Genomic DNA, 22,164 nt, shown 5'->3' with positions numbered 1-22,164 from the left:
GTGTAAGTCACATCCTAGTCAACGGCGCATGACGTCATACTCATGTAATGTGACACCGCTAGCTTTAGCAGATACCCAGAGTCACTGAAAATTACTTTCTTCAGTTTACTGTTTGTCACGTTACCTTTTATAAAAAGTAATGCATAAATACCATTATATAATATAAACTTATATATTAGTTTATATGGTATACTATAAGTATTTTCATGATTTTTTATGGATGCACAAAAAGCACTGAATTAAACTACAGTCCAAAATGAATAATATATATTCTGGTGTGTATCTGTGTGTCGAAAAAATAATCGACCCACTAATCAATTATGAAAATAATCATTAGGTGCAGCCCTAATTTAATTAATATTTCTGGCATTTGAACAGATGCCCTTATCCAGAGTGACTCGCATTTATCTCATTTATACAGCTGAGCAGTTGGGGTTAAGGGCCTTGCTTAAGGGCCCAGCAGTGGCCGCTTGGCGGTGATGGGGTTTGAACTCCTGACCTTCTGATCTTAACCCAGTCTTAACCACTAAGCTACCACTGCACCTCCAGTATTGGTAAAATAAAATTGTGCCATTGATAGGGGGAGGGGTTAACAAACGTAGAGAGGGACCTTTTACAAAAACAAAAAAGCAGAAAATTATCTTGTGCACATGTGAAATTTTGCTGTTTTCATAAAAAACTAAATTCTGAAAGAAAACATGATAGAAAAAGTAAGTGTATGCACATGATAATTATCTAAAAACAAAACATTACACCTTCAACCAAACATGTTTTCTTTCTTTGAGGGGAAAAAAAATCACGAAAATGGAAAATTCTTTCATGCACACGTGTCCCGAGATTTGTGTTTGTATGTGTTTTGTTTATTTATTTATTTATTCCAAAAGTCAGGGAGACAGATGTACAGCTTTATTCACAACTAACTTTGAGTGACGAATTCAACAGCTGCCCTTAGACTTGCATTATAAATGAGTTCTGAGTAAACAGGTTTTCTGTTCTTTTCTCATGACGGTACACGCTTTACCCAGGCTTTGGTAATCTCATATAAACTTTAATAAATAGAGATTAGGTTCGAAAACACGGGATTGATGAATGATAATTTTTTTTTTCTAAATGATTTCACTGCAAATGGAGCTTCTGAGCAGGGTTATTATAGTTTTTAAAATATTGCACTTTTTTCAGTTTCATTTCAGTTAGCTTTAACGGTGCATGAATAGTTTCGATTTCGTTTTTATTTAGTTTTAGTATCGCTTTAGTTTTTAATATCCTGGGAAGATCGTACTTTTAAAAATAAATAAATAAATAAAAGAAAATCCCCGATTTCCTACCTATTAATTTCATCATTAGCGCTCTGCTGCTGTACCAAGGAGTTCTAGTACATGTTACTCTGCCATCTACTGGTCATTTATGATTCAGCAACATTGATGGTTTTTGTTTATTTGGAAACTTACGTTTTTATTTTTTTATTTCAGTTAACGCAATATGTTTTTCCAGCCAAACCAAATGTAAACACACACAAGTACGTTAACCAAAGCAGCAAGAACTTTAGGTGTCCTGTCACAGTGTAACACGTTTCTATTTCCTCCTGAGCTCTACATCGTGTTTATAACTGATTATCAGCCTGAATGCAATGTTATAAATGTATATCTGCATCATCTGTGCTGTGTTTAAAAAAAAAAAAAAAAGTTTGAATTTATTTCCTCCTCCTCGACAGTCACGGCGCTTTCTTCGAGAACACTACCGCGAACACAACATCGAGCTGTCCAAGCTGCTGTACAAGATGGGTCAGCCGCTGCCGAGCTGGCTACGCGAGGAGCTGCTCCACAGCAGGTAACCGGAAACGGCCGTTCGGGGCAAACACAACCAACTCACTCGCACTCCTCGACGTGCTCCAGAGGAGACTCTACCTCTCCCGATTTCCTCCGAGTCAGCTGCAGCAGCTGGATACGGCACTGCAGCCTACAGAGGCCTCGTCCTGGGGGTCTGGGCTATGAGAGGAAAAGAAACGGAGATGGGGGAAACAAAGCCCAAGGTGCTTTTTCGTTCTTTGAGAGAGCATGGGCAACCAGGGATGTCTCAGTACACACACACAGACTGCACTTTTCCCGCGTGTTTGTTCTGCTCAGACACCTTCAAACACACTTTTGGAGAAGACGCAAGAGACCTTTTGGTGGTTTTTCCTTTTTTTTTTTCTTCTCTCCCCTGTTGGGACAGCACAGAGGCCAACATCGATTGAACACAAACCAGGAAGAAACCTTCAACTCTGAATATTTTCTCCCATTCATCCATCCGTTCATTCATCCTTTCCTTCATTTACATGTCATGTTGTGTTGTGAAACAGGAGAGTCAGTCTCGCCCTGTAGTCTATTTTTGTTCTATTTTTTTTTCTTTTCTTTTTTTTTTTAAGTTGTAGCCCGATCATTACATTACATGTACCCACTAGAACAAAAATGTGACTTTTTTTTTTTTTAAAGTTAAAAAAAAAAAAAATCACATCTACGTATTTATGGTGTTACAAACTACACAAATTATGGTACTTTAAAAAAAATAATAATAAGCTACATCTGGAAGAAATGTGAGTGTAAATATGGACATGTACAGTACCTGGGGATCCTGATACTCTGTATTTTTGTGCAGTAAATGAATTATCGCCTTAATGAAACCGATTACTATTCGTCACACGACCAGAAAGGTTTTTGGACATGCAATGAGCTATTCATTAGCATAGAAATTATTCCAGGATGAAGCAGTGTTCCAACAGTAAGAGTATTACTGCGATGTTAATGTTAACCCGAATCAGAAGAGATTTTAGTTTTTCATATTTGGTATATTTTTTGACCTCTATGGGGTTTGGTTTTTATTTTTGGTTACATGATCCCAGCATTAACGGTCTACAAATAGCTCAAGTTGGTCCTTGAGACGTATCTGAGAATGTATCATTTCCTTTGGCACATAAGGACTGTCTCTGAAATGAAACGATTTTGCTCTGGAGTTATGGTCTGAATTTACACCCCTGAATGTTAGCACAGACATGATAGGCTTCAGTGGTGAGCAGAATACACAGTGGAAACAGGTGGACAGGTCTTGTTTCTCATAATGAAGTCGAGTAAGCAGTTCTTCCAGCTGCAATTCAAATAACGAACAAAACCTCAATTCTTTTTTTTGTTTTCTCCCCCCCACCCCCCACCTTTTTTGTTTGGTGCTTGTGGAATCGGTGACATATTTTCAACCCCCTCTCTAGTCTCAAGCACATTACTTAACTGTTACGCTATCGGCTGGTTGATCACGTCTTTCATACGCCTTCTGGTCTAAAGGAAAACTTGATTCCGTAATAATAATGATGCAGATTCACTGATTTCAGAGGAAGTATATGTTGGACATGTTATAAATCCATTAATAAATCTCCAGTGTGTTTCCCAGTCCGGCATTTCGGTTGTCCAGAGACGTAATTGGCACGTTGCCGTGTCACAGCTCCAGGAGCCTGGGTTTGATCCATGTCCGCTTGGGTTTTCCACTAGATTCTCAGGTTTCATCCCACCAAAAACTTGCCGGTAGGTAAATTGGCTAAGATGGATTGCTTCTAGGTGTGAATGTTTTTGTGTTTGGTTCCCTGTTATGGACCGCCCAGTGTTCCCAGTGCGACCGTGACCTGAATAAAGCTCTTCCTCAAAGTGAGTGAGTGAAACCTAACTGACAAGGCTAAAAAAAAGAAAAGGTAGCTAACATACATTAAGCTAAATAAGTAAATAAGTGCACTAATACAGATTGAGCATACCGAGTACATGATCTTTATCCTGTTTTAACAAAGTGAGACATCATGTTTTAGCCCATCAGTATTTTCGCACGTTATTCATGTCTGGCTGGCATCTTTATTTTCCCGAAATATGTTTAACTGCAAAGTGACTACTTCTTACAGTTCTAACAGATTTGTGCTAGACTTTATTGGCTTTATTTATTAATCCACATAGTAAATAACATTCTACATGTTTCGACCAGTGTGTAGTGCAGCAGGGGGTGGGTTCAGAACGAGTCGTTTGAACCATAGCTACGGCATTAAGTTACGTCAGTAAACCAGCATTCAACATACACTATATGGCCAAAAGTATGTAGACACCTGAACATCACACTCATGTGCTTGTTGAACATCCCATTCCAGATTTAGTCCCCCATTTGCTGTTATAATGTGCTCCACTCTCCTGGGAAGGTTTCCACTAGGTTTTGGAGCGTGGCTGTGGGGATTTGTGTTCATTTGTGCTACAAGAGCTTTACTGAGATCAGGCACTGATATCGGGCGAGGAGGCTCCAGTTCCAGTTCATCCCAAAGGTGTTCAGTGGGGTTGAGGTCAGGGCTGTGTGGAGAAAACTTGAGTACTTCTACCTTAAGTAACCTTTGCAAACCATGTCTTCACGGAGCTGGCTTCGCGCACAGGGGCATTGTGATGCTGGAAGAGGTTTGGGTCCCTTAGTTCCAGTGAAGGGAAATTGTAATTCTACAGCATACAAAGACATCCTTTATAATTGTGTGCTTCTGATTTCTTCTGTGGGGAAGAACCGCATATAAATGTGATGGTCAGGTGTCCACAAACTTTGGAGCATACAGTACTAAAAGTGTAGATACCAAATAAAATGTTTTGCAAACGTCAACACGGAGTAGGTTTTGAACCTGTGTGTTGAACTACGAGTAATAAATTTTTTTTAAAGCTGCTTGTCCCAGGTGCCTGGGCTCCTGATTTGTCCAACTTTGCTGATCAAACTTTCTCTGTTCATATGAGATCTCATTTCAGAATTAAATGCATCACTGAAATGATTGCGTTGAAGACCAGGAAGCCTGATTATTCCACCATCTTGAGGTTTTGTTGTTGTTGAATAAACGCACTCATGTGATGCTGGAGGGGGGTCATAGATCATCAAATTCTGAGCTTAAAGGTCAAAGTAAAAGATTGATATATTGATTTCAAATTTTTAACTTTAAGTCCTCAAATGCATAGAATTAGAAATGCCAGTATTTAATTTTTTTCTGTATTTCAAACCAAAATGTGTGAAAATGGTTCCGAGAGTATGATGCCTGATAAGCACAACATTATTATTTTTGTTTGTTTGTTTGTTTGTTTTGGTTATTTGACCAAGGACTATAGGAAAAGGTTACGTACCTCCGGTTAAATATATGTTCCATCATGAAGGCTCTGTATTAATGAACAGTTGGAGCAGATGCTGAAGATTTGTGTTCATTAGTGAAATGCTCTTTCTTGTTGAAACGCACAGTCTGTAATACTGACCCACGCACCTTATACACACTTTCCAGTCCTCAAAGAAAAGAAAAGGAAAAAAACGTACACAAACTTACGCCGTCATGCTGCTCAGATCTCACTCATGATGTTGACGATAACGGTCTGATTGTGTTTTTGTTTTTTGTCCTGATTTAGTATTTCTAACTGTAATAATAATGCAATAATATATTTTCCTGAGACAGTTGGAAGTTTTGCACCAAGCACAAACCATGTGTTCTCTGTGTACAGAACGAAAGCGTGAGAGGAGAGACTAGACATTTTTCCTCTTTTTGGGTTCCATAATTCTGACCACACACACAAAAGTGGTTCCCATGAACTTCACACTGCCAATTTTGTGCTTTCTGTATTATAATGTAGGATATCAGTAGATAGTGATGTAAATGAAATAAATTGTAAGGTAAAATAATCATCTGGACTGTACAATCAAAACCTATCATTGTTAATATTTTTTATTGTTGGTAGCCAATATTTTTGTGATTAATTTGCAAATAAAGAAACCACTGTCTTTTTACGTCTTTGATGTGTTTATTTTAGCGTATATATTCCCACAGCAGTATTCACGGCACAGTGGATGGCCGAGAAACGGCTATCTTTTTTCATTATCGTGAAATTATCGTGAAACTGGGACCTGCTGATCTAAAAATGACCTTTTTGCCCAAATATCTTATACACACTATGCTCTATAGTTTAACCTTATTTATTAGTAATGTAAACTTTCCCAAAAAAAATCCTTCAGAAGCACCACAATAACATAATTACACGGCTATCTGAAGTGTCCGTAAGAGAAAACGACCCACATTCTGGTTAACTTCTGAATGCTGTTAAACTGCACAATGCATTCAGACCTGTAAAGCTAAAAGATTTTATATTTAGAAAGGCCAGGGTGAATTGTGCAGGTAGTTTAGTTATACATTAATGTTTACTTTTATTTATACTTGTTTTTACGTTCATTAAACACACATCATTCAGGTGACATCTTTTAAGTTTATAATTATATACATGCTATAAGAACTGTGACAATTTTAATAGTCCGTAGATGATCATTTCCAACATTCTGTCCCAGGACCACAGCTCTGCAGACTAAACCTGCAGTGAAATGATCACATGATCAAATTTCACTGCAAAATTGATTCATTACTATTCCTGTATATTATAGGCCTAAGTCTTTGATATAATACTTCATTAAAAATATAGTTTTATTATTGAAAATGTTTATTGGGTTGTTTTTTCTTTTGAAGGATGTTTTGGTGTGTGTTGCAACAACAGTTATTTACTAAAGATAATTACCACATGGAGAAAGATATTTGGTTCGTTCTTTACGTAATATGATTTGTGTGTGTGTATGTATGTGTGTGTGTGTGTGTATATATATATATATATATATATATATATATATATATATATATCTATATATATATATATATATATATATATATCTCTCTGAATATATATATATATATATATATATCTCTGAATATATATATATATATCTGAATATCCATTCATCCATTTTCTGTACCTCGTATCCTACACAGGGTCGTGGGGAGTCGGAAACTTATCCTTGGCTACTCAGGGCACAAGGCAGGGGTCACTATGGATGGGCTGCAATCCATTGCAGGGCACAATCACACACACACACATTACAGACAATTTGGAAATGCCAATCCGCCAACATCACTTGTCTTTGGACTGGGGAAGGAAACCCCCACAGCACAGGTGCTCAAGGTGATGGTGCTGGAGGTAAACTGGCCCACTCTCAATACCTGGGGTCTGCCAGTGAGGAAGTCATGCAACGTCTGAAACTGTCAAAACACTTTATATCCGCAGAATGTACAGTCACTGAAAATATTTAACTGGGATTAATTGCAGCTTGGCCTGCTTTGTGTACCAACAGGATGATTCAGTGCAACTTTTCTATAATGAAATTTAAAGCTTTTTTTAATTAAATTAGTGTTTTGGACTGTGATTTTGAACTTAATTTACAATGTTCCTTGAGATTCAGCTGGTCAGGTTCACCAGCGCCATGTTTACTGGTTTGATTTGAAACAGAACATAATTCAAAATGTGGTGATGCAACAATTACACACGAGAATGAGCTCCTATTATTGCGTCACATTCCGACCCAAAATCTGTTCCCAAAATCTGTTCCCAAAATCTGTTCCTATACAAGAGAAATCTCTTCAGACCATCGATAACCACTGACACAGCAACTAGCAGTAACACAATAACTAGCAGCGACACAGCAACTAGCAGTGAGACAATAATTACCAGCGATTAGCAGCGACACAGCGAGTAGCAGAAACTAGCAGCAACACAGTAACTGGCAGCAACACAGCGATTAGCAGCAACTAGCAGTGGCAGTAATTGCCAGCGATTAGCAGTGACACAGCAACTAGCAGCGACAGTGATTAGCAGCGACACAGTGATTAGCAGCAACACAGAGACTAGCAACGACAAGCAGCGATTAACAGAGACACAGCAACTAGCAGTGACAGTAATTGACATCGACACAGCGAATAGCAGCGACACAGCAACTAGCAGTGACACAGTAATTGGCAGCGACGCAGTGATTAGCAGCGATACAGCATCTAGCAGTGACACAGTAATTAGCAGCGACACAGCAACTAGCAGTGACACAGTAATTACCAGCGACTAGCAGCAACTAGTAGCGACAGTAATTAGCAGCGACTAACAGCAACTAGCAGTGACACAGTAATTAGCAGCGACTAGCAACAACTAGCAGCGACACAGTAATTGACAGCAACACAGCGATTAGCAGTGACACAGTAATTGACAGCAACACAGTGATTAGCAGCAACACAGTGATTAGCAGCGACTAGCAATGACACAGAGACAGACACAGCAACTAGCAGTGACACAGTAATTAGCAGCGACACAGCAACCAGCAGTGACACAGTGATTAGCAGTGACACAGTAATTGGCAGCGATGCAGCGATTAGCAGCGATACAGCATCTAGCAGTGACACAGTAATTACCAGCGATTAGCAGCGACACAGCGATTAGCAGCAACACAGAGACTAGTAGGGACAAGCAGCAATTAAAAGAGACACAGAAACTAGCAGTGACAGTAATTGACATCGACACAGCGAATAGCAGCGACACAGCAACTAGCAGTGACACAGTAATTGACAGCGACACAGCGATTAGCAGCGACACAGCAACTAGCAGTGACACAGTAATTGGCAGCGATTAGCAGCGATACAGCGACTAGCAGAGACACAGCAATTAGCAGCGACACAGCAACTAGCAGTGACACAGTAATTACCAGCGACACAGCGACTAGCAGCGATTAGCAGCGACACAGCAACTATCAGCAACACAGTGATTAGTAGCGACTAGCAGCGACACAGCAACTAGCAGTGACACAGTAATTAGCAGCGACACAGTAATTGGCAGCGACACAGCAATTAGCAGCGATTAGCAGCGACACAGCGACTATCAGCAACACAGTGATTAGTAGCGACTAGCAGCGACACAGCGACTAGCAGTGACACAGTAATTACCAGCGATTAGCAGCGACAGAGACTAGCAGCGACTAGCTGGGACTAACAGAGACACAGCAACTAGCAGCGACACAGCAATTAGCAGCGACTAGCAGCAACTAGCAGCGACAAAGTAATTAGCAGCTACTAACAGCAACTAGCAGTGACACAGTAATTAGCAGAGACTAGCAACAACTAGCAGCGACACAACAACTAGCAGTGACACAGTAAGTAGCAGCGACTAGCAGCGACAGAGTGATTAGCAGCGATTAGCAGCAACACAGTGATTAGCAGCGATTAGCAGCGACACAGCGACTAGCAGTGACACAGTAATTACCAGCGATTAGCAGCGACACAGCAACTAGCAGCGGCACAGTGATTAGCAGCAACACAGTGATTAGCAGTGACTAGCAGTGACACAGAGACAAGCAGAGACTACCAGCGACTACAGAGACACAGCAACTAGCAGCGACACAGTAATTAGCAGCGACACAGCAACTAGCAGTGACACAGTAATTGACAGAGACACAGTGATTAGCAGCGACACAGCAACTAGCAGTGACACAGTAATTGGCAGCGACGCAGTGATTAGCAGAGATACAGCATCTAGCAGTGACATAGTAATTAGCAGCAACACAGCAACTAGCAGTGACACAGTAATTACCAGCGATTAGCAGCGACACAGGGACTAGCAGTAACACAGTAATTACCAGCAACTAGCAGCGACACAGTAATTAGCAGCGACACAGCAACTAGCAGTGACACAGTAATTGACAGAGACACAGTGATTAGCAGCGACACAGCAACTAGCAGTGACACAGTAATTGGCAGCGACGCAGTGATTAGCAGAGATACAGCATCTAGCTGTGACATAGTAATTAGCAGCAACACAGCAACTAGCAGTGACACAGTAATTACCAGTGATTAGCAGCGACACAGGGACTAGCAGTAACACAGTAATTACCAGCAACTAGCAGCAACACAGTGATTAGCAGCAACACAGTGATTAGCAGCGACTAGCAGTGACACAGAGACAGACACAGCAACTAGCAGCGACACAGTAATTACCAGCAACAAAGCAACTAGCAGTGACACAGTAATTGACAGTGACACAGTGATTAGCAGCGACACAGCGACTACAGAGACACAGCAACTAGCAGCGACACAGTAATTAACAGCGACACAGCAACTAGCAGTGACACAGTAATTGACAGAGACACAGTGATTAGCAGCGACACAGCAACTAGCAGTGACACAGTAATTGGCAGCGACGCAGTGATTAGCAGCGATACAGCATCTAGCAGTGACAGTGATTAGCAGCGACACAGCGATTAGCAGCAACACAGAGACTAGCAGCGACAAGCAGCGATTAACAGAGACACAGCATCTAGCAGCAACACAGCGATTAGCAGCGACACAGCAACTAGCAGTGACAGTAATTGACAGCGACACAGGGATTAGCAGCAACACAGCAACTAGCAGTGACAGTAATTGACATCGACAAAGCAATTAGCAGCGACTCAGCAACTAGCAGTGACAGAGTAATTGACAGCGATTAGCATCGATACAGCATCTAGCAGTGACACAGCAACTAGCAGTGACACAGTAATTACCAGCGATTAGCAATGACACAGCAACTAGCAGCGGCACAGTGATTAGCAGCGACTAGCAGTGACACAGAGACAAGCAGGGACTAGCAGCGACACAGCAATTAGCAGCGACTAGCAGCAACTAGCAGCGGCACAGTAATTAGCAGCGACTAACAGCAACTAGCAGTGACACAGTAATTAGCAGCGACTAGCAACAACTAGCAGCGACACAGCAACTAGCAGTGACACAGTAAGTAGCAGCGACTAGCAGCGACAGAGTGATTAGCAGCAACACAGTGATTAGCAGCGACACAGCGACTAGCAGTGACACAGTAATTACCAGCGATTAGCAGAGACACAGCAACTAGCAGCGACACAGTAATTAGCAGTGACACAGTAATTGACAGAGACACAGTGATTAGCAATGACACAGCAACTAGCAGTGACACAGTAATTGGCAGCGACGCAGTGATTAGCAGCGATACAGCAACTAGCAGTGACACAGTAATTACCAGCGATTAGCAGTGACACAGGGACTAGCAGCAACTAGCAGTGACACAGTAATTGGCAGCGACACAGCGATTAGCAGCGACACAGCAACTAGCAGTGACACAGTAATTACCAGCAATTAGCAGCGACACAGAGACTAGCAGTGACACATGATTAGCAGCGACACAGAGACTAGCAGCGTCTAACAGAGACACAGCAACTAGCAGCGACACAGTAATTAGCAGCAACTAGCAGCAACTAGCAGCGACACAGTAATTAGCAGCGACTAGCAGCAATTAGCAGAGACACAGTAATTAGCAGCGATTAGCAGCAACACAGTAAATAGCAGCAACACAGCGACTATCAGCAATACAGAGACTAGCAGCAATACAGCAACTAACAGCGACACAGCGATTAGCAGCAACACTGCAACAGTGCCATGTTTGAATGAAGAGTGTATAATCATCACTGCACCAACATCAGCAGGTACTGTTCCAGTGGCAGACACAGTGCCAGCTGTAGAAGCAGTTCAATCTGTAGATAGTGTCCCAGCTGCAGACACTCTTCCATCTATAGAAAGTGTATCAACTTGTGACACAGTTCCAACTGTAGATGGTGTCTCAGTTCTAGTTACAGCTGCAGATGAGCTTCCAGCTACATCTCAAGCTCCAGGAGCGCGAGTGAAGTGCAGCAGGACAAGGACACAACGGTAAGAACAAAACTCTAATTGTGTCATTTTAATTTTGAATAATAATAATAATAATAATAGTAATAATAATAATACAGTGGGGAAAATAGGTATCAACAATCTTTTCAGTAAATATATTTCCAATGAGGTTATATTTTCACATGAAATTTTCACCAGACATCAGTATTAACTCAAGAAATCCACAAATATAAAGAATTCACAACATTAAACTCCATAAATGTATGTGTAATAAACTGGAATGACACAGGAAAAAGTATTGAACACGCTAAGAAAAAGCAGTTCATGAAATATGCATCACTATAATGTATGAGTGTGTGTGTGTTTGTGTGTAGATGGAAGCTGGTCACAAGCCGGATTTTTAATGAAAGCGGAATATGTGCTAATATTCGGTTATGTGACACACAACAATATTTTGTAGTCGATTGATATTTAGAGTTATCGTCACATCACAGTTTACACAGGGATAAAAACTTCCATCAACAAACCAGTCCCCAAACTTCATTCTGTGAAGGAGATTAAGTTGTAAGTGGCTGAGTTAGATAAAGAATAGAGGTCCAGCTGTTGCAGGATTTTCAGCATGACCTGCTCTACTCCAGCCAGGAACACATCTCATTGGCATTGTTTGAGCTGATTGCTGAGACTTCGTCAGAAAAAGGGGAATATTCTTCAAATTGTGTCTTCACAAATCGGAGAATAACTTCTCTAATAGACCACGAGCACCCTAGTTATCTCAGAAATCTGAAATGATCTTAAATCTGAATGTACACAATCAAATATAATCATCATTAACCTTAAATCTTAGCAGAATCCAATTTGCTGGATAAATTAAATGAACAATTATAAATAAAATAGCCATTATTCATTATTCATAAATCCAGTGGTGTCCAAAGTCTGGCCCCAGGCCCAAATGCAGCCTGTGGACAGATAATAACTGGCCCGTGGCTTCTCTATTACAACCCCTGGCAAAAATGATGGAATCACCACACTTAGAGGATGTTCACCCAGATTTTTACTTTGTAGGAAATAAACAGATCACAGACACACACACAAAAAAATTGTTTTATAGCTGAACATTATGGCTTCATGAAACATACCTCAAACAAGTTACATGAAATTATTTTAATTAATGGCATATTTTGTTCCAGATAAAGTAGAGTAAAAAATTATGGAAACATTCAGTGTTGAGAAAAAAAAAAGTATGGAATCACCTTGTAATTGGCATTCCTAAAACAAATACCAACACAAATCTAAAAATGAAAATTAGTCTTTAGTTAAAAGAGATTGCTTACAGACTATAAACGAGTGCATACAGACCTCAACCTTGGACATTTTGAAAGGAAACATGGCCTCAACAAGAGAGTTCTCAATTGAAACAATGGAAAGGATTATAAAACTCCTTCGAGAAGGAAATCAGACACTGAGTGTGGCAAAAGATGCTGGTTGTTTCCAGTTAGCTGTGTCCAAATTTGGTGTGAGTATAAACAAAATGGAACGGTTATAAAAGGAAAACATATGGGGCGACCAAGGAAGATGGCAAAGATCAGGATAGAAAACTCAAAGCAATATGCCTTCAAAATAGAAAATGCACAGTAAAACAAATGAAAAACAAATGGGTGGAAACAGGAGTCAATGTTTGTGACAGAACTGTAAGAAATTGGCTGAATGAAATGGGATTTTCATATAGAAAAGCCAAATGAAAACCAGCACTAACACCTAAACAGAAGAAAACACGGTTGCAGTGGGCTAAAGAGAAGCAATCATGGAGTGTGGATGATTTATTCAGTGATAAATTGTGAATCTGCATTGGCCAAGGAGATGATGCTGGAACTTTTGTGTGGTGCTGCTCTAATGAAACATATCAAGATGACTGCCTGAAGAAAACAATCAAATTTCCCCACTCGTTTATGATATGGGGTTGTATGTCAGGAAAGAACCAGGGGAGACCTCAACAGTCAATGCACAGGTATATGTATAAATTTTGGACACTTTTCTCATTCCATTGATAGAAAATAGTTTTGGTGACGATGCATCCTGCCACAGAGCAAAAAGTGTAAAAGCTTTTCTTCAGGATAGGCAGATCAACTCAAAATGTATGCTGCTAACTTAAGAAATTGGTCAACAAGGCTCCACTCTGCAAAGCTGATCTGTCAGCTGATAATTCGAGAAAGTTGGAACCAGCTTGATGGAGAATATTGGATGCTTCTCATCTCTTACTTGTGCATCCTCATTTCCTTTCCTCACTTCCTTTCCTTGCGTCTTAGCTCCACTCCCTTAAGATGTGAAGGAAGGATGTAAGGATGAGATGTGAGGAGAGAGGAATAGAAGCAAGTTGAATGGAATATACTCGCTCTCTCAAGCGTCACTTCGAAGTGACGTCAGTTAATAACTACGCTCAGCTGGATGACCTAACTGCACTTCAGGGATCTGCTGTTATGTTGTTGGAGTTTGGTTAATAACAACATTCTTAATAAAGCAAAATGCACTGATAGTATATGGAATGTCTGGGTTATTCAACAACAAATTAATGAACAAGACATAATTAATGATAATACATAATCTTTTGTGCAGCTTTGCATATCCAAACATGCAAGGATCAATTAATTACAATACTCATTGTAAACATATTATTATTTAATTATATTTCACAGAGAATTCATCACATCATCAAGGGACCTTTTATTTGAGACTGTGGCAGATTTAAAGGAGGAGTGAAATTTATATGTGCATCTGTTTTTTTGATATGAAACACTTCCGCATAGGATACACCTATGTATCTTTACTCCTAGCTCCTCTGGAAGCTTCCTCACTCCTTGTTCCTCACCTCCTCATGGTGCAATTAGAGAATTGATATGTCCTTCAAGATGGTTGACTTCAATTTATTTCCAGGTCACAGGCTGGAGGACAGAGGAGCGAGGAAACGAGGAAGCATCAGTTTGAGTATTGAGAAGCACCAATTTTTTTTCATTAGTGAAGTCAATGCCTCAAAGAATTCAGGCTGTTGTAAAAGCCCGAGGTGGAACAACAAAGTACTAACTGTGATTTTTGTTGTTGATGATTCCATAATTTTTTCCTCAACATTGACTGATTCCATAATTTGTTCCTCTACTTGATCTGGAAAAAATATGCCATTAATGAAAACAATTTAATTTAACTTGTTTGAGGTATGTTTGATGAAGCCAGAATGTTCAGCTATTAAACAAAAATTGTTTGTGTCTTATCTATGATTTGTTTATTTGTTGTGAAGTATGAGAGCTGGGTGAACATCCTCTAAGTGTGGTGATTCATTCATGATTCATCCATCATTTTTACCAGGGGTTGCAGACTGTATGATTGGTGGCCTGTAGGCAAACATTTTACTTTTCACCTACAGTGGCAGCAGACTGTGTTAACACAGGCATTTTTTTATTTATTTATATATATTATATTATATTATATTATTTTTTTACTGACTACACCTGTAAATGTATTTACTGAATGATATTCAGCCATAGCTTCAGACAAAACGTACAAAATTAGCAGTGAGAAGGGGAGATTTCACAAGAGCTGAAAACCACTAAGCATGGAAAACCCTTTGTGAGTTCTTGAAAGAGTCCTCAACTAAAGTAGATTTGCAACCAAGAATGAAAAATGACAGTTTTATTTATGATTGTTAGTTTGACCAATTATGTTTCTGAAATATGAGGGGACCACATATAAAAAGTGCTTTTCTTCCTACGCCGTTCACCAGATCTGCATCCAATCTACAGTAGTTCAAATTAAATAATGTATATGAGCTCACAGTGCAGACTTTCAGTTTTACGCTGAGGAGGTGACAGCAGACAGTGTTAACACAGTGTATATATATATATACAGAGAGAGAGAGAGAGAGAGAGAGAGAGAGAGAGAGACTGCTTTTCTGTTTGTGAATGGTGATATTACATCAATGTAAAATTCCATGTCTTTCATAAAATTGGGTTTGTAATTTTGCATTTCTTTACTTAAGAATCTAATACAATTTATAAGTAAAATATTATCTTTCGTACTGCTACATGACTAGCAACCAAATAACTTTACTTCACAATTTTCAACGAACAATATAAAATGTAGCCGCCATTTTGAGATATGGTTAGACTTTTATTCTATACAGTCAAACGATCACTTCCGTGTTTCTAGCGTGATCTTTCTATCCGGAAGTGCTTCTTCCTTCCTTTCCTGTTTCGGCCTCGATAGAAGACATACCGGGGTATAGAATCCAGATTTGTAATCTTCACGAATCCTTGTTCTTTTTAGCAAATGTGCGTAAAATTGCTGTGTGAATTTGTTCTTTAGGTTAAAGTAAACCATTGTCCTGGTGTATTTTTTTTTAAAGCGAGTTTTTCGCTGGTAGTTAGACAGATTGTTGGTGTGGAGCTAAGCTGAGTTTAGCGGCTCAGGGCCGGACAGTGTGGCTCTCAGCACTTAACACTTTACTGCTGTTTAAAATAAAAGAGAAAATGTGAAGAGTTCAAAACTGTTCATAATCTCTTATTTAATTAATCATTACTGTCCGTGGTACTTGTAGTTGGAGTGTCGCTTAAACGTGTAGCTGTGTTAAGGCTAGTGGTTTTTCACTCTGCAGTAAATACAGTTGGCTACCAAATGTTTTAATAGTTTGGGTTTAAAGCTGGAAACTTTAACTTCTATTTTTTAAAAGAGGCATTTTCTGAAATGTGAACTGAAATAAAGGCACACTCGGGTCTCGTGTGAATGCTATCTAACTGAGACATTCGTTTCAGTGTTATAACTCTGGTTATAGATGGTCTTTTAAAGGATTATAGTCTTATTAAAGGGTAACAATAATTCGGATGTTTCCCCCAATGCTTTAGCTTGATTTAGAGTCTAGATTTGTGTGTAACATGTTTGTGTCCCGGATGTCATGCCCAAATCTTAATTCACATGTTACAACACCAATTCTACATCCTCAATAACACACCTGGCAGGGTTTAGATGTGATAATAAGACATGAACGAGCATGAACCTGATTAGATTGGTTTGTAACTGTGTGTGTTTCTGCAGCAATGGCACCACGCAAGGGTAAAGAAAAGAAGGAAGAGCAGGTGATCAGCCTGGGACCTCAGGTCGCTGAAGGCGAGAACGTCTTTGGAGTCTGCCACATCTTCGCCTCCTTCAACGACACCTTCGTGCATGTCACTGATCTCTCCGGCAAGTAAGTCACCGATTACTGAGTTGCAGTCGCACCCTATGGCAAAACCTATACCGAAAGAGACGAGGAATCCTAAATGTCTGGTGCTGTGGTCTTCCTGAACAGCGTTTGGATGATTTGATGAAGGTGTTGAAGGATTGTGTTCACATGAAACGCAGTCCTTCTTGCATAGAGCACTACATGGTTCATATGTATGAAGTGTTTGTTCTTAGGCAGTAGTCGAAGATGTAGAAATAAAATGCTGACGTTATCCTTGGTGTAGTCGGGTACATCCTGTAGCAAGTGTCTGTGCTTTGTGTGTGTGTATACACACACACACACACACATATATATATATATATATATATATATATATATATATATATATATATATATATATATATATGTGTGTGTGTGTGTGTGTGTAATATATTTATATGTATATGTGTAATATATTTATATGTATATATGTGTAATATATTTATATGTAAGGGCTGCAGCTAATGATTTTCATAATCAGTTAGTTGGCCTATTATTTTTCAATTAATCGGATTGTGGCAAACTTTCGGGTTGGTATAAAAACTTGTATTCCATTTGAGACAATACAACCTTTATAAAATTCATACACTAGACCAGTGGTTCTCAACCTTCTGTGAGCTCTGGACCCCTAGCATATTTCGAACAATCTACAAGGACCCCCTCACTCCACAACAATCATAGGCTATGTATTAAACAGTCACTTCTATACATGTTGCTTTATTTTAATAATAAAATAAAGGGGATTTTGCAAATTATCATTTCATTTGTAAATAAAATTAAATTAAATCAATGAATGATCGTCAGCTCAGCTAACATGATCTTTGCGAATAACCAAATTGATTCATTTTAAAACATCTCATTTGAATGTTATGATACATTTAACAAAAAACACAAGTTTAGTGTTTACTCTGAAGCGTGTTTTCGGAACAGAAGTAACGTAACGGGTAAATGTGCCACGCGCAGACTGACCAATCGATAATGAGATTATTTCGATAATGAGATTTTCATTATCGATTTTATCGATTAGTTGTTGCAGCTCATATGTATGTGTATACATAATTGTGGTAATTATGGTACAACATTTGCATGTTAATGATGGGGTTTTCATCACTTGCCCCTCTTACACCAAGGCAACAAAACAAATCAGACCCGGTAGAGCGGTACATTTGGACCCAAGGAGGAGACAAGAACCTTAGTTTGTTCAGTGGACAGACTAAGGTGCGTGTAGTATGGAATTAAATTTGTGCCCAAAGTATTGAATGCAACTGTTCATATATATATATATATATATATATAATATATATATAATAAATATACATATACATATATACATATACATATACACACATACACACAGCGAGAGAAGGAAAATGAAAACGGTGAACTCTGGCAAAAATTTAACATGGTTTAAGATTTGGGTTGACGGCTTGAGGAGGATGCTCCGTGCTTCATCTCGAGAAAACAGTCGTATGAGACTACCCATACTGGGTGGTATAACGATATAATATCAATATTGTGATAAATGATCACACGATACACTTTTTGGAGATATCGTTGGTATGGAGATGGAGTTTTTTCTTCTGTTTTTAATAATTACACATTCAATGGTACTTAATGGATGCCATGTTGATTTGACGTAATAAAAAAACGTAATATTTGTTTTTGTAGGCATTAAAGAAAAGTATCGTCAGTCATTTTAACTGTTTGTTTGTTTGCGGACAGTTTGTTAGCCAAATTATATTATCATGATGCACATAGTGCATCATAGAAATGTCCTCAAGTCTCGTGATATATTTTTGTCATATCGCCCAGCCCTACTTTCCACTACAAAGTACAAATAACGCTCTCCAGTGAAGTCTCTCCTTCCAGGTCAGAGAGCTGTTGATCCAAATCTCGCTAGCCGATGAGAGTAAATTGCTGTTCATAAACCATGATTAACAAAAATGTAGCTTAGAAATCTGTTAACAAAAAGTGCTGTTTATTTGAAGACCTTGTTACATTTTTTGCCCTGGCGTTCACTGTTTTCAGTTCCAGAGTGTTTTTCTTCTTTCTCATTGTATTTTTGTTTGCCTCTTAAAGTTACTTTCAGTACTTTTGGCACAAATTTAATTCCATAATGTAGAAGAGCTCTACATGTTGCTCTGAGTAACTATGGAGTTTTTGTTTGATTGTGGTGTGTGTATAAGATCTCAGCAAACTGAACACGCTCTCCTCTTGCTCGCAGAGAAACAATCTGCCGTGTGACCGGTGGGATGAAGGTGAAGGCCGACAGAGACGAGTCCTCTCCCTACGCTGCCATGTTGGCTGCTCAGGATGTAGCTCAGAGGTGCAAGGAGCTGGGCATCACCGCCCTGCACATCAAACTGAGGGCCACTGGCGGGAACAGGTGAGGAACCTTGACTGAAGCAGAGGGATTTTTTGTGTATGTGCAAGTGCACAAATTCGTCATCTTTTTATTACGTATGTTCATGTTAGAGCTGTTTGTTACATTGGTCATTTATAGACCTGAACGTTGGCACTGAACACCACCATATAGAACTTGCCAATGATGTAATGTGCTGTGAGCATCTTGATTAGTGTCGTGTGCACTTTTGCAAAATAAACTCAGTGGTGCAGCAACAACAAAATTCCCACAAATGACCAGGTAAGTGGTGTTGTAAGCTGCTGTAAGGCAAATGTGAGGTCTGCCAGCCTGATGAAGGTCCTTTAGGTGATTTAGAATCAGTGTTTAAATTAAAATCGCCTCCTGGCTGTAATAGTTGTAATAATTGAAAGTCTCTGTTGTTCCAATAGGGGGCGAAATAGAGCAAGTAAAGAACTATAACTATTTCTGAAAGAACATTTAGGGTTTTCACAGCATTAAAAGTCAAAACTTTTGATTTTATTTTTGTAAATTATTTTGCAAACTGTGTTGACTTCTCTATTGTGGAATTTGTTTTGTAGATTCATGACACAAAATTCCAATTAAGTCCATTTTGGGCTCAGGGTGTAAGTACAAAACTGTAGAAAAGTGCAAGGGGGTGAATACTTATGCAAGACAAACTATAATTTTGTGTGTTTTTTATATTCACTTCGGGTGTGTAATATATCTGATAAAGGCAGATAAACATGCATTTAAAAGGCTCATGTGGTGTTTCTCTAAAAATTTTCCCCTGACCCACTTGACCGAGCATAACGTGGCCTTTCTTCTAAAACGGGTTTGACACCTGCTGTAAGGTTACACAGTTGGCCCTTTGGTTATTGTACATTGTAGTTGTGTTTAAAACTGTTATATTCCTCGTAATCCTGGCGGTTCTCTGGGGTATTTTTGTTTTTAATTGTCACTGTGGCCTTATGTTCTGATCCTAATTTTTTAAATATCTTTTATTCAGAACTAAGACCCCAGGACCAGGTGCTCAGTCTGCTCTCAGGGCTCTGGCTCGTTCCGGCATGAAGATCGGCCGCATCGGTAGGTGGAAACCTGTCACACACACAGTGAAGCAATAAAAAAAAGATTTTACGGGACACGTCCAAATTAATCCCGAACTTTCATGGCCTGCTGATCTAAGCAGATAAAAATGGAACTCTAAGGATGAAAAGTTGCTTTTAAAAAATGACACTACTTTGATGTTTTAATGATGTGTAGTGTTAATATTAAATTTTTCTTAGGCTGAGACACTATTAAAGCTGCTGATATGAAGGACAATCCAATGATTTTTAACATTTAAAAACTGCAAATTCACCCCTACTCTGATCATTTTTGGCTAGTCTGTTTTTTTCCTCTCTGATTGATTCCAAAGCAGAAATATTTTGGTTTCTTTTGCCTCGATCACATAAACTATGCCTTTTTAGTGTGTATTTTTAAACGGCTGGATGATAAAGCTAGTTATATAACTGCCTGTAGCTAGTAGTTTATAAGAAAGATTTGGCATGTCTGCACTGTACTAACACTCTGTTCTGCCAAAAAGACAGTTTAGACCTCTTTATATAGAGTGTACAAGGTCAGTGGTAATTTTTATATGCTGTACATGAAGACAAGGGTTAGGAACCTTGAAATCCTCGAAACCATGAAAGCTGCAGAACCGAAGGTCCAGAGGGTCGAGCTAGACCTGATCCTTTAAAAACACAAACGCACTTGTCTAGCCTGAAAGACATTCCATCCCTTAGTCTTTTGGCTTGACTCCACCTTGGTAGGAGGGCCTGGACCTCCACCTCATGGGCATTTTATATTCTTATTCTGTAGCAATTTAAAAACAATCTGTTCAATCCTGAGTAATTTGCCAGAGAAAGGCCAACAGACATGGACATAAATTTCATTGCAGTGTTTGTGTGATGGTCACACAATGACCGAACTGTGGGATTTCTACACACTTTGTATGTTTACAATAAACACATCACCCAAGGTTACAGCCAATGGACCGGGCAAAAAGTTCCGTTTTGAATGCGAGTATGGGTAGAAGTAGGTGTGTGTTTTTGGTGTTGGTCTTGTTAAGCTGTATGGTACAGTGCAGGAGTTAACCTTGATTGACTTTTTTCTTTTCTTCTACCAGAGGACGTCACCCCAATTCCATCAGACAGCACCCGCAGAAAGGGAGGTCGCCGTGGGCGTCGTCTGTAAACCATTATGGATTTTTTTCCGAATAAAAAGTCAAATAGTCTCAAGACTCTTGTCTCTTATGTTCAAGCATTCATAAAAAGTGATCCTCATTCCCATTTACAGACATTGTATCTATGATTATTTTCCATTTTTACCATTATACAAATATTTAAGTGAAATTTACATGGACTGCAAAACATCCAAATTATAAAAAGATGAAAGGCTATTCAGTATAAACAAAACTTATCATTTGTACTTGTTTTATGAATTGTATCTTGAATTACTTCTCCATTCAAATTAAATGTAGAAACAGCATGCTGTGCTAAATGTGTTCGCTGCTTATGGTTTTAGCATGTTACGTAAAAGGTTTCTTGGCCCGAGATGTTCATTACAGGGAAAAATATGCGGAACAGACATTCGTGAGCCGCAGTTACGCTTGTTTGAGACTTTTACTTCCTCTAGCCCTGTTTCCACTTCATCATTTCTCTGACTGGCGTTTTAATAAAATCAAGTGTTTTGCTTTTGTCTTATTGTCAACATTTCAGCCCATGAGATTTGGTTTGCAGTATTTATGCAGACAAGAAACTGGCTTAAACCATGTACAGTTGCAATCAAAATTATTCAACCCCCCATTGCAAATCAGGTTTGTCAATTTACAGACTTTCAGCTGTTGCAATGAACAAATCAAACAAAAGCAATTGAAGCATTCGTCATGTTGAACAAGTGGTTTCCCCAAATTCAACTGAAAATGCAACATATAATGATTTCTCCAGTTTCAGAATTATTTAACCTCTTCATGGCAAGCATCTTTAG

At 39.1% G+C, this 22,164-nt stretch overlaps 2 protein-coding genes across 4 annotated transcripts in view; both read left to right on the top strand.

Annotated features, from left to right (window-relative positions):
• Nucleotides 1–5,796, top strand: part of ndst1b (N-deacetylase/N-sulfotransferase (heparan glucosaminyl) 1b) — an 88,174-nt gene extending 82,378 nt beyond the window's left edge. For both annotated transcript variants that reach the window (XM_053648595.1, XM_053648596.1), the window contains one exon: nt 1,712–5,796. In XM_053648595.1, coding sequence (XP_053504570.1) covers nt 1,712–1,831 — 120 coding nt within the window. In that variant the 3' untranslated portion in view covers nt 1,832–5,796. The remainder of the gene's footprint in view (nt 1–1,711) is intronic.
• Nucleotides 5,797–15,680: 9,884 nt separating this feature from the next.
• On the top strand, nt 15,681–21,412 carry rps14 (ribosomal protein S14). Of its 2 annotated transcripts, none has more exons than XM_053648627.1 (5): nt 15,681–15,797; nt 16,610–16,760; nt 19,000–19,161; nt 20,147–20,223; nt 21,305–21,412. In XM_053648627.1, the coding sequence occupies exons 2-5, from the start codon at nt 16,612–16,614 to the stop codon at nt 21,370–21,372; spliced, it is 456 nt and encodes a 151-aa protein (XP_053504602.1). In that variant the 5' UTR covers nt 15,681–15,797; nt 16,610–16,611; the 3' UTR covers nt 21,373–21,412. The 2 variants fall into 2 exon arrangements, with proteins under 2 accessions (XP_053504602.1, XP_053504601.1); XM_053648626.1 differs by having other exon boundaries at nt 15,762–15,849.
• Nucleotides 21,413–22,164: the final 752 nt, after the last annotated feature.

Source organism: Ictalurus furcatus, chromosome 18, assembly GCF_023375685.1.
Source record: "Ictalurus furcatus strain D&B chromosome 18, Billie_1.0, whole genome shotgun sequence".
Lineage (NCBI taxonomy): Eukaryota > Metazoa > Chordata > Actinopteri > Siluriformes > Ictaluridae > Ictalurus > Ictalurus furcatus.
Note: the sequence above shows the minus strand (reverse complement) of the source record. Positions and strands in the feature narration are given on the sequence as shown.